Source organism: Notamacropus eugenii, chromosome 5 (genome assembly GCF_028372415.1).
Source record: "Notamacropus eugenii isolate mMacEug1 chromosome 5, mMacEug1.pri_v2, whole genome shotgun sequence".
Taxonomy (NCBI): domain Eukaryota; kingdom Metazoa; phylum Chordata; class Mammalia; order Diprotodontia; family Macropodidae; genus Notamacropus; species Notamacropus eugenii.
In genome coordinates, this window is record NC_092876.1 from 137,237,301 (window position 1) to 137,250,244 (window position 12,944).

Genomic DNA, 12,944 nt, shown 5'->3' on the forward strand with positions numbered 1-12,944 from the left:
TACTATCTTCAGGAGGGAGAGAAAATAAGTAATTAAAAAGCAGACCAACAAGATCGCTGTGTCTCGGGGAAGAGGGGGGAAAGAGACCAGAGAAGCTGTCAGGGCAGGCTGGCAGAGCTCCTCCTAGAGAGAGCCGGGCATGAAACCCCGAGGCCCTGGCTCTAGCTTCCAGCAGCCTGGACTGGAGTGCTTGGGCAGGGGTCTGTCGGGGCTGGGGCTGGAGAGCAGCCCCGTCCTCTCCACGTACACATGCACCCATACATAAATACAGATACAGTTAGGCTTTATTTCGCCCCACCCCCGTTCTGCTCGGGGGCGGCTGGCAGAGGAGAAGAGGGCCGAGCTGCCTGCCTCTGCTCCAGCTTCTCCGGAGACTCAGCACCCTCCGGAGGGGCCCAGGAGGGCTGGGCGGAGGGGTGGGCGAGTGCCCAGCTTTCCCCTTCCTAACGGGCGCTAGAGCAGCAGCGCCAGACGGAGCCTCCCTCTCCCCTTGCCACTCCGGCAGTTCCCCGCACGTCTCCAGGACTGTTTTGTAAATCCGGGGACATGCATTTCCACTCTCCACCCCTGAGTAGTCTCAGCTTCGCAGGGCTTTTTCTCTCGTGGAAGGTGAGTGACGGAAATCTGTGGTCCCCGCTCCCCCCAGGCCAGGTACTCCAGGGAAGAAGGGTGGAATGATTTCCTAGGGCAGTGACCCAGCTTTCGGTTTGATTTGCAGATTGATATAAACATCCTTATTAAAGGTGTGCAGGGAAGTTAGAAACGCCTCGCGGAGGGTTCGTCTCCACACGCCCGAAGCCGGAGAGGAGATTTTTACCTTGATCCCCGGGAAGCGAACCCGACCCTTATTAACATAAACATATTTGCATAAGCCCCTCCCCCTAGGTGGCGCGGGCGCGCCGCCGATCGGCTTGCGTGGGGCGGGGGGGTGGGGCGGGAGGGGTTGGTGAGGGAGGAGGGAGACCCCAGAGAGAAGAGAGCGGGAGGGGGCGCTGCGATTGGCCAGTGCGGGCTCCGCCCCCAACGCATCTCATTAACATCTAATTAGCGGGCCGGTCGGACGCTGGAGGAAGCGGCGGCCGCCAGTCTGAGGCAGGTGCCCGACATGGCGAGTGCGGTGCTGCCGAGCGGATCCCTGTGTGCGGCGGCGGCGGCGGCGGCGGCGCCTCCCGGGCTCCGGCTCCGGCTTCGACTGCTGCTGTTGCTTCTCTCCGCCGCGGCGCTGATCCCCACAGGTAGGTGCTAGCGCCGGGGTGCGATTCCCCGAATCTCCACGTACCCCAGCAGTGGTTTCCAAGAGGGGGAGGCCGTTTCCATGACGACCACCCTCCCCAATTCATAAATCCGAAGGGGAAGCAGCGTGCAAGGGAACCTCGCCCGGCCGCGATCGTCGCGGGGTGAGGAGTGGCGGGTTTGAGGGGAGCAGCGCGTCCCCCCATCCTCCTCCCAGCCCCGTCGGAATCCAGGGGACTGCTCCGGCCGGGCAGCAGCTCCGTCTCTCCGGCTTGGGCAGCCCGGAGCCACGGGGGAGCGGGGTAAATATGGAGGGGCTCTTGGCTTCACGGGGGTCGGAGACTGTAGGGGGGAGGGGGAGAGCGTAGGCACCCCAGCACCTCCCCGATCCCCCTCTCCACCCAACTCCCTACTGCCCGTCTGACTCGCTCATCCCCCAGGGCTGCGGCTTGGCTTGGTCGGAGCCCCCTCCCCACCTAACCCAAGCCCCCTCAGATTTCTCGTGACTTCACGTCCCCCCCGTGCCACTCTGCGCCCGTCACCCCCGGACCTCTCTGAATCTGCGTTCGCTGCCCCCGCACCCGCTTCCCCAAACTGCACGCAGTCTCCGCTCGTGCTTCCCTCCGGGCTGCCTCCACCCTCGGGATTGCACCCCTCCTCTCCCCTCCCCTTGGCTGCGGATCTCCCTGGCTGGGCTCCAGGCGTGGAAAGTTCCCCCCAGCCCCTGTGCGCGGGGGGCGGCCGCTCTTGCCGCCTCTGCGGGAAGGAGGAGCTGGGAGCCCTCCAGCTGCCCGGAGGACGGAGTCCCCTTCCCGGAGAGGAGGGGAGAGGAGCTGGTCCTCACTCCCTGGCCAGCCCTAGGGGCTGGGGCTGGGGCTGGGGGTGGTGGCGGCGTAGGATGCCCCTCTCATCCCGCCCCCGCCCCCCTTCCCGCAGCCTTTGTGTCAAGCAGAGAGCGGATGGGTCTTTTCCGAACCCCCGTGGGTGGGGATATGGGGTCTGGATCTGCCCGGGGACCGGCCATGCCTACCCACCCCCCGCCCTGTTTAAAACGCCGAGGACTCGGCTGGAGAAGCACGATGTGCGGCTGCCCCGGCGCTGGGCGCGTTGGCGCGTTTGGGAATGAAGAGGGCAGTGTTTGCTTTCGCTAACAAAAGGGAGCCGAGGCACTTCCCGGCGGTGAGGCCGGCCGCGCTGCACCCCTGCTTCCCCTCCCGACACCCTGCACGTTCTCCTCTGCCCCGCTCCTTCCCTGCCCGCGGAGGACCCGGCGGGGAGGGGGAGGCAGGACGGCTCCTTGCAGCCCGAGCAGGAGCAACAAGTGGCGGAGAGGATCCCGAGAGCACGTTCCCAGCTCCCTCAGCCCCGCGGCGCGCGCCCCCCAGGTCCAGGGTGCCGAGGTGGGGTGCTGCCTCAGCCTTCGCCTCCGACGCGCCTTCCTCGTCCCTTTTGTTGACACAATAGAGCACAGACAGTTATGTAAACACCGCCCCCGGCCGTAAATGGGGTGGCGGGGGTCTCGGGGGGCCACCTGAGCTTTGTAGTTGCTGGGTTGGGCTGCTTTGGAAAGTCCTGGGTTTGCGCAAGCCGAGCTCGCGGTCCGTGCGGGAGCGAGAATCTGACGCGGGATTCCATCTCTCTTCTCCCGTCTGTCTCCGGGTTGTTTTTATGTGCTTTTCCTGTGTGAATTCTTAATTTATGAGTTACGAGGTAATTGGGTTTGGCCTCAGCCGATGCCGGTGTCGTTACAACTTCATTTCTGGCGGTGTCTGAGCCTGGATGGGTTCAATAAAATGTTCCTGAAAGAGATCCTCACGCTGCTGCATTGTAGAAGCGCCAGAGTCAGTTAACGTGAGCGTGTAAAGGCTCTGTTACTGGCGCATAATAGGAGCAACAATAGCCTTGTATTGGCTGCGAAGGAGAGGGAAGAGCGCTGCCGGGGAGGCTTCCTTCCGACCGAAACGGGAGACCTGGGATCCCTGCAAAGTACTGTTAGATCATGCCTACCCTGTCGAGCCTCTCATTGAAGGAGCGGTGTTGGTAGTAGCGGTGCTGTATTTGTAACTATCTTTCTGTAAGAAGTTGCCTTCCCTGAGTGGGATATACGCTGACTTGTAAAGGAGAGATCGGGAACTCACCCGTGCATGTCAAAGCTACATGAAAATTCTGTTACCAGTTACCATGGAAGCAGTTTCTTGCTCTTGTGTACATCGCTGTTTGTGTGCTGGTTATCAGATTGTGTTCAAATTAGAAAGTAATTGGGTTTGATTTGCAGCAGGGAGTAATATATTTTTGGATGACTCTTCCTTGAGATTATTTTTATATGTAATCGTGACCTGGTGCTGGCATGAAGGGGCTTTTTGCTGTAGCTACGGGTCTGAGACTCCAGATGAGAATTTTTGTGAGAGAAGGGGTATAGGAGGGTGGGGCTCTTCTCCCTCAACGCTTACAAAAGCTTTGAGTCTGCTCACAGGCCTCCGATTCTGAATCAAAGGAAACCTGTTGGTGCTGCCTCCTAACTTCGATTGGTCTAGTTCCATTTTTATCTATCCTGGAAAAGCTAAGGAAGGCCACAGAAGGCCTTGGTACAGTAGATCTTGAATCTCTTTTCCCTTAGAGACAAATCCATCTGTCTTTGAAAGAGAATTTCTCCCTGTCCATCTAGGGGTGGTGGTTTGGATGTAATGGATGTTAATGGCATGCAACTGAAATGGGGTTGCTCAGGCTTACCTAAAACTCACCGTCAGAGTAGGTGTGTTTCCTGTATTTTTCTTGCATGCCTGATAACATCCTTTTAAATCTGAGTGAAGTGAGGGTAGTTGACCTTCTTCCTTTGGTAGGTGTTAGAAAGTAGGTCTTAGTGGTAGGTGGCAGTCCTTTGAGTGGGCAGCTTAAGGCTTTACTCCTTTCTGTAGTGGCTCATCTGGGTTCATGTTCCCAGGAAAGGGGACTTTGCAAAGTGCCACCCTTGGTATTGTTATGTTTCCTTCTATCTAGTCGAATCCCTGCAGGAGGGACTTGCTCTTGTCTGTGATGGCTTTGATAAAATATCCCTCATTAATGCCACTTTATATTTACAGTGTGTCACTGGAGACACACAAGGCTTCATTTAGTGACTTGTGTGTCGAGACAAGCTTGCATTATTTGCCTGGGACATTTTGGAAGAACAAGAGACCCATTGAGTAATCTTTTGAAATGAACAAATACGAAAAGGGGGGGAATAAAAGAGCAGGCAGTTCTCTGGAACAAAGAGCTTTATTCATATGTATGTTGTACATGCTCTATCCAGTTTTCCCCAATGGCCCTCTTGGTAAAGGGGAGTGGGATAGGAAAGAAGTAAACTGATGTGACACTTTTACTTCCTCCCTTCCTGACTTCTCATCCTTTGGAGTTGTTCCGAGAGAAGATGAATCCAGGACACATTGACTGCTGGTCTTCCCGAGCTCCCCTCTGAGCCGAGAAAGGTGACTGGTTCCTCTGCTTAAGAAATACTTCTCAAGACTCACCTCCTAGCTCCGCATTTCACATGGAGAAAGTGCTACCTGTTGAGATGGATGACTGTAGCAGGAAGACATGACACTTTTGTATGACATCTGATAGCGAATGTCAGGCTAAGTTGTTTCACAATTGCAATATTAGCTCTTTATTCGATTTTATTTCATTTGATTTTATTTTATTGCACTGTTAGACTTGCCACTTGAAAACTAGGTTCTTGTGTGTATTGCCTTTCTTATATATAGCATTACTCTTTTTGGAGTTTATAGCGACTTTTGCCCATACCTGGTAAATTTTAGCTTTATGCACAGTGAATTTTTAATGCTTCTTGGCCTGAAGTTTTGGCTCACTAAACAATATTCCGGCTTTAAAATTTTTTTCACAACATTGTTATGAATGTAAACCATCTCAGACTCTTTAGTTTTCTTTCTGTGTATGATAATCTTTAAATGCTGTATCTGCCACATGGAACTCTCATTTCCGCAAAACGTAACTTGAAAATAAGGCTTATTTTAATGAGGACCCTGTTAAATTGAGCTGAGGTAATCAGCGTTACGATACTGAAAGAAAACTTCTTAGTATTAGAAGAGAGAACTAAAGGGAAATAAAACCATAAAATCCTATCTCTGTATAAATTCAGTTAAGAAGAATATTACTGACCGCTGCACTGGGCATTTATTAACCAAGAAATACCAGCATGAAAGGGAGAAATCACACAGCGACATCTGTTGCAGAATTGAAAATTTGCTGCTTTGAGTTGGGAGCTAATTAGTCCCATAAAAGCTTCTAATGGTACGTGTCAGAAGCATATATATTGTATGTATATGCACAGGCAGATGTACATGTTCATTTCTTTGTAAATAAAACACTTCAGGGATAAGGAGGTCTTTTCTTAATTTCACCTTTGAGGAGTTTGTGACATTAATAGACTCACAGAAATTTAACAATGGTAAGAGATCATTTATTTCTATCTTCTCACCTGATAATTGGTGAAGAAATTTTGGCTCAGAGATTAAGTGACTTGTCTAAGGTTATACCACTAATGCATTAGTGACAACTAGGGCTAGGACCCAAGTCTTCCTCCTCCCACCCAGTCAAGGGTTTTTCTCATTAATTTCATGTCCTCCTCCATAGACCAGTGATGTTCAGCAAGGATTGTAGGGTCATTCAAGGTGCATCTCGGCTAAGAACATTTTAGATCTTGGAGGCTTCAGGAATAGTTATAGCTCCAGAAACCTTTGTTTGGAATTCTGGGGTGATAGGGAGATAGGACTTGTCATTGTCAGGGTCCTATTTAATGTTAACAAGTAACCCTAAAATCTTTGGACTTAATTAGTCACGTACTGGAATTGAGTATAGTAAAAGCTATCTAAGAAATCTTTGTCGGGGAGCGTTGGGGACTGTGTTTGTGGTCTAAGTGTTATGTTTGAGCAGAAATAGATTTATTTCAGCCAAATCCAAATTTGTCCTTTCTCTTCAGCGTAAACACATAAGATTCCTTCTATGAAAGATACAAAGCTGGCCTCAGAATTAGGGCGTTCTCAGGTAGGGATCAAAAGCAGTTCTGGGTTTTCCCAGCAGCAGTTTGACCTTTGGGGGTGTGGGTCGTAAGAATGATTATTAAGATCACTAATAATCACATTACTAGTATGTAATAATTACTAATTAGTGATCCTAATAATCATTGCTAATAGTAATATTATTAGTATCCCTAATGATAATAATTCCAATAATAACTGACATTTAGACAATACTTTCAAGTTTTGCAAAGTGCTAGAAAAGCACTACATTATCTCCTTGACTGCATTCACTGGCAAATCCAATGCTGCACTTACTTGGTTTAGATAAAGAAGAGAGGAAGGGGATAGAGGGATTGCTGAAGTATAAAGTCATTGGGTAGCAAATAGGCTGCTAGGGAAGCTAATCAAGGACAGAGGATGAGATTGCAGCCTGGACTGGGCTTGTCTTGGAGCCTTGCTTAGACCCCGACTTGGATAGATTAGGGCTTTGGTTTGTTTATTTGGTGGGGGATGATGCTGTATTGTAGTGCTTAAACCCTATGTATGAAGGAATGGAGTTATCGTAGTATCATCGATCTAGAGCTAGAAGTGACCAAGGAGCCTTAGAGGCTCCAGAATTCAATTCCCCGGTTTCATAGAAAAGGAAACTGAAGCTAGTGACTTGTCTGAGGTTACAGGGGTAGGAAGTCTCCAAGGCAGAATTTGAATCCAGGTCCTCTAGAGTAAATGTCCTTTTCCATGCTGTCTCTTCAGTTTTAGTTGCTTTTTTTAAACTTGATCAATTTGGACATTTCCATTTATATGAAGTTCTCTTATCTGGAAAAATAATATTAAAGGTAGATAAGTTTAATAATAATAATGATAAAGATGATACGTTTATAGAGTGCTTTGTTGTTTAGAGAGTATTTTCCATGCAATCTTATTTATTTACTCCAGTCCTGTGAAGTACATAGTTGCCAACATTGTTATCCTTATTTTACAGATATGGAAACTGAGGCTCAGAGAAGTTAAGTGACTAATCTAAGGTCGCTCAGCTGGCAAGCAACAGGAAGTTACAGAAGAATGGTTCTAATGACCAGGTCTTTCTGGCTCTTTTAAGTCCAGAGTTCTTTCTGTATGCTCTTCTTGGCATGATTTATCTTAGTTTAGGGGCTGGGAGACATTTTAATGATATGTTAGTATTTTAAAATTTCAGTGGCATTTATTTGTCTTTATGTTTGTAAGTGTAAGAAACAGTGAAAAAAAAAGAAAAATGTGTTTGTTCCCTCCCCTTTTTGCCATTTTGGACTGGCCAACTTAAGTGTTTACATTGCATATTTTATAACCAATGTAATTACAAAATACTTGGTACCTGAGGCCCATATGAAAAATGTATATTTTGTGGTTACTTTTTTTTTTGTAGGGCAGGAGAGGAGAGAAGAAAAGGAACTTAACTACATCTAACAGTACATTTCTGCATTTATTTAAAAAAAAAAGCATAACTTTTAAATTTAGTCCAAAGTGTTGGAATGCTTTAGTGGTAATCCTCTGAGCTTTTATTTTTTTTGCCCTCCTATTAAAAGTGGTTGGCTCCATTTTCAGAGAGGTTCATGGGATGTGAGTTTTTAGAAAAACAGGCTTTTTCTTGAGCATTGTATTTAATGTGGACCATAAATCTGAAGCATTTGATTTTCTGGTTTCCAGCCAAACAAGTAATTACACATATGATGGTTTAGTGGGGTACGAATTGAGCTGGCCAGGTAAAAGCTTCCTGCGTCTCTCCTGGGGAACTGGACCCGGTACAAGAAAGCACAAAGGAATGCCTACAGTGAGTGTTTGGGGAGTGCCACCAAAATCAAATAAAAAGCTTTTGTTTGGAAACCATCAATGAAGGAAAGAACCCACTGGAATGTTTGTAATTACAAGTGGTACCTCCTTGTTTAAATTTCAGAAGCCACAGTTTCTTTTTTCAGAGGTTTAAATTGCATGCTCTAGCCAGCAGCTGCTTTGTGGTTAATGGGCAGTTTTCTTTGAAGATCTTCCAGTGCTGGCTCACAAAAGCTTTGGTGCAGTTGACTCCCAACTAGGGTTAGAAGAGAGAGGTGTGGATATCTATGTTTATATACAGCCAAGTGATGCGTGACCTGCACTGCTCAAAAAGAGAAACTTTGGGTGAGACAGAGGGAAGTCAGGTAACTTTTTTTTTGAAAAAAACTGTTACTAACAAAAGGATGCCTGAAATATAGCCTTACGATGATCAGCTGTCACTGGCCTAAGAAAGTCCTTGCAACTGAACAAAAAAAAAAATGCTGTGCACTTGTTTTGTTGGAATGTAATCATTTGACCTCAAATTTTGATTTCACTATTTCAGAAACATTAAATAGGCTTAAAATGGAATGATCTGAGAGAGAAGCTGCTTGGTACACTAATGATAACAGTTACAACATGAAATGGATATTTAGAAAGCATTACCTCATTTTAGCCTTCCTATGAAGACTGTGAAGAGGTACTACAGATATTATTTCCATTTTACAGATGAGGAACCTGAGACTCAGAGAGGTTAAGTGACTTATTTATGGCTGTATTGCATTAGTAAGTGTCAGCCATGGGATTTAAATCCAACTCCAGTATGAACTACTATGGCAGATCTGCTGGCTTTTGAAAGGCCCTAGTACAAGCAGCATTTTTCCAAGGCTAAGCAGGCCACAATCCATGGGAAGGTTAGAGTGCTCGTTCCATTTTTAGCGATGTGGCGTTGCTGTATGGAACTATGAAATGTCTATGAAGACTTTTTCTTTTTTTTAACAATTTACATTTATTTACAAAATATCAGAAAGTTAATCATGTACACGTTAACTCTCCTTCTTGCCACTTTACACATGCATTCATTTTGAAAAAAAACCAAACTATTTTTAAAAAAAGGAAAAATGTTCATTGGGTGGGAATGAGCTATGTTTTATCCTTTGTCAACAAATCTGAAGAAACAAGAGGAGAGCAGAACCAGGATACCTGGGTGCACATCAGGAGAGCTGAGCTGGGATGACAGAGGAGAGTGAGTTGTCTTTCAGTTATTAAGTCGTAGAATCTTAGTGGTTCAAAAACGATGCCTTTCAGACAGTGGCTTCCCTTTACAAAACTCCTTACTAGTAATCATACAAAAACCTATGCTTAAACATTTCCAGTGATAGAAAACTTACTGTTTTTTAAGGCTTCATTTAGAATAGTTTTCTTGTCTATTTTACATTGAGCCAAAATTTACTTCTTTGAAAATTAGAATCATTACTCTTAGGTCTACCCTCTGTGGTCAAGCAAGAACAAATTTAATTTTTCTCCTCCTTAACATCCACCAAAGACTTGACTACAGTTTGTCTTGCTCTAAGTTTTCTAACCTTGAGGCTAAAAACGTCCCAATTCCTTCGACTTGTGTGATTATGTTTCCTTCCCATCTTGGTCGCCCTACTTGACGGCTGTGCTTAGAAAGTTTGCATCATGTCTATTCCCAAATGTACACAAGCAGAATGTTTAACAACTGTGTCACATGTTTCTGGTTCATGGTAACTTAGAGGCTATTTTGTGCAGTATGTTCTCTTTACCAAGACTCCTTCAGAGGTGGCGCATATACTTATTTTATGAGGAAAATTGAGTGATGGGAAAGAAGCTTTTCGATTCTGAATTTTATTTATAAATTAAGTTTTAGATGTTCTATACAGTTTACAGGTTTAACCTTTTCATCTACAATTAAGGAAACTGAGGTCCAGAGGGATTGTAGCTTAAATTGAAAACCAGAGCTTTTACTCCGTGCTACCTATAGTTTGTAATTCTGTCCATTTGGTTAGAAACCAAATTTAGGACGTCTGGAATCCAGTTCATCATTTCCCTCCAATAGCTGCTAATGATTCCCAATTTCTTTATTATTTAGAATGATCCTATCTTCTTCAAAATCCAGGGTCTCAGATTTGGGAGTTCTTGCTAATTACTGCCCTTTCCTTATTAACTGCTCTTCTTGTTTGTAATCTAATAGCAAATTGGATTGATCATTTCCCAACCACACCTCTTCCTTTCTTCATTTTTGTAGCCATTGTGATAGTCCAAAATCTTTATTGCTTCACCATGGATAATGTAGTGGTTTACAATCCAGCCTCCCTGCTGTCAATCTCGGCTTTTTGACCATCCAGCCTAGACCTATCAGCAATAATTGTCTTTAAGTGTTGTTTTGACAATGTCACTCTACAGCTTAGAAATGTATGCTGGTCCATAATTGTGTCTTATATCCATTTCAGATGCCTCAGAATTTGCTTCAGGGCTCTCCAGCAATTGCTCTATCATGTCCTAAACACTCACCCCAATCTTTCCTTCCATTTTCAGTGCAGTCCAGTCCTGATCCAGACCTGTGTGATTGGAAGTAGTTACTTTCAAGCAACTCCAGTGAAACTGAGGAATAAAGCAATCTCTTGCTGGCTTCCATTGGACAAAATTGTATCTTAGTCTCTTTCTTTGCTTCATGATTCCTCCTGCTTTACAGATGGAGAATAACTGAGAAATCTCCTTGCCTACTTTGAGGAGTAACACCTTATCTTAAACCTATCATGCAAACAGATTTCACCCTCATTAACATGCAATATTCACAATATACCCCAATCCTGGGACTTCCCATTCTGTTTTGCAGATTTATACATAAATGTTTTCTTTTTTTAATGCTAGGCATTTCTTTGCCATAACATCTTGATATTTTGATTATATTTTTAATGAAGATTTTAAACTTTAAAATGTTGAGAATTTATTGTGCATGTGCAGTAGACAGTATTTGAACATTGAGCTTTACTGCCACATTAAAACACTGTAATTGGCTTAAAAATTGCAAGTTGAAAAAGCAAGACCTTCAGGGAAAACCATTAAGGCCACCTGAAAATAGGGAGGATGCTATGGGTCAAAAATCTCAGGTGCTTTGTTGGGAGCTACTCTTCTGGGCCCAAATTAGCAAAACGCATCTTGTGAAGAGGAGAGGGCAGAATCCAAGGGAGACTGATACCAGATTGAGTGTTAACTCTTCTCATATTTCTTGCCTTAAATGACTAAGAAACACATGTTTGGGGAACTGTGCCCTGATGGAAGGACAAGTCTCTGAAGTACTGGTCTGCATCGCTAAATAAATATTTTCAACAAATTAGGTTTCAAAACAACACTCCATAACGATCAACAGTCTTCAGCAGATTTTGGAGCCTCATGGCAGGGCTCTCACTTTGGCTGCTTTTTTTTTTTTTTTTTTTTTTTTTTTTTAGCAGCAGGGTGATATCCAAGAAAGTGAGTTCTGAGAGCCACCAAGGAAAACTGAAACATTCATTACTGTGTCTGAGCACACACTTTGGTTTGAAGGCTCTTTTCACAGGTGTTATCTGGAAGCAGTATTTGTCACCATTCCTTCTCCATTTTTTTTTTACTTCAATAGTGAGATTGTTGTTCATTCATTTCAATCATGTGCAACTCTTTGTGATGCCGTTTGGGGTTTCCTTGGCAAAGATAGTGGAGTGGTTTGCCTTTTCCTTCTCCAGCTCATTCTACAGCGATGAGGAAACTGAAGTAGGCAGGGTTAAGTGACTTGTCCAGAGTCACAGCTAGTAAGTGTCTGAGGCTGGATTTGAACTCATATCTTCCTGATTCCAAACCTGGTGCTCTATCTACTTTGCCATCTAGCTTCCCTAGATATTTAGATACAAAACACATTTTAAAAAAGTTGAAATTTAATCTATGTAGGCATTCCCTCCAAGCCTTAGTAAATGGTTTCATGTGTGAGACCACATTTTTTAGACATATTTTTCAGATGCTGTTTTCAGACCATAGTTGGGTGGTCAGCCATCTTGTGATGAACATCCTTTTTCTTACGATCAGGTTGTTTTTCATCTTGTCCTTTGGGAGGAGCTTCTATGGCATAATTTTTTAAAATGTTGTGGAGGCACAGTTGAGCATTTGCAGAGTGTTAGAAAATGTCTGTGTTGGGGATGTCTTAGAATGAAGATGTAGGTAACTCTAGCAGAAGGGTGTTTTGTTGTCCCTCAGCTATATCTGACTGTGAACACTAAGCCAGGGACACTTACAGATCATCAACCTGATGCGCCCTTCTGAAGAGAAAAGAACATTGCCTTATTTTTCTTGAAGAAACACCCAAACACTGGAAACTTGTGAAACAGAAACTCCCCAAATTTAATTTAGTACTGAATCGTTTGCCCCAGTGGTTTTATCTTTTAAAAGGTTCAAGTAGAAATTAAGTTAAATGACCCTGAATTATCCCTTTCTCTGCCTATTTTGTGCTAGTGTTATCATTGCAAAGTGATGTCTAAAAAAAAATCATTTTTGTGGGTAATCAGATTGATTGTTAGCTAGTCCTTTTTTCTTAAAGCAAAACAATCACTGAACCAGACTAGGTAAGGAGGAGATCAAGTTTAGCTTATAGAACAGTGAGACTAAAAATTTCATTTTGACGTTACACTGGACCTGGAGCCACTTAACCCTCTGTCTGCCTCAGTTTTCTCACCTATAAAATAGTGATAGTAGCATCTCCCACACCTTGTTGCGTGGATGAAAAGAGATAATGTTTGTTAAATTCTTTGCAAATCTTAAAGCACTTCACAAATATTACCACCACCACCACTAAAAGCAGTGTGAGATCTGATGTATATTTAGAAAGATGTGGCTTTGGTTGTATAAAATATGTTTTTTATT

General features: G+C 44.7%; 1 protein-coding gene across 6 annotated transcripts in view; it reads left to right on the forward strand.

Annotated features, from left to right (window-relative positions):
- Positions 1-966: 966 nt before the first annotated feature.
- Positions 967-12,944, forward strand: part of CADM1 (cell adhesion molecule 1) — a 356,429-nt gene continuing 344,451 nt past the window's right edge. For 5 of the 6 annotated variants that reach the window (XM_072611032.1, XM_072611034.1, XM_072611036.1 and 2 more), the window contains exon 1: positions 967-1,235. In XM_072611032.1, coding sequence (XP_072467133.1) covers positions 1,106-1,235 — 130 coding nt within the window. In that variant the 5' untranslated portion in view covers positions 967-1,105. The remainder of the gene's footprint in view (positions 1,236-12,944) is intronic. The other variant, XM_072611033.1, reaches the window with a different exon arrangement.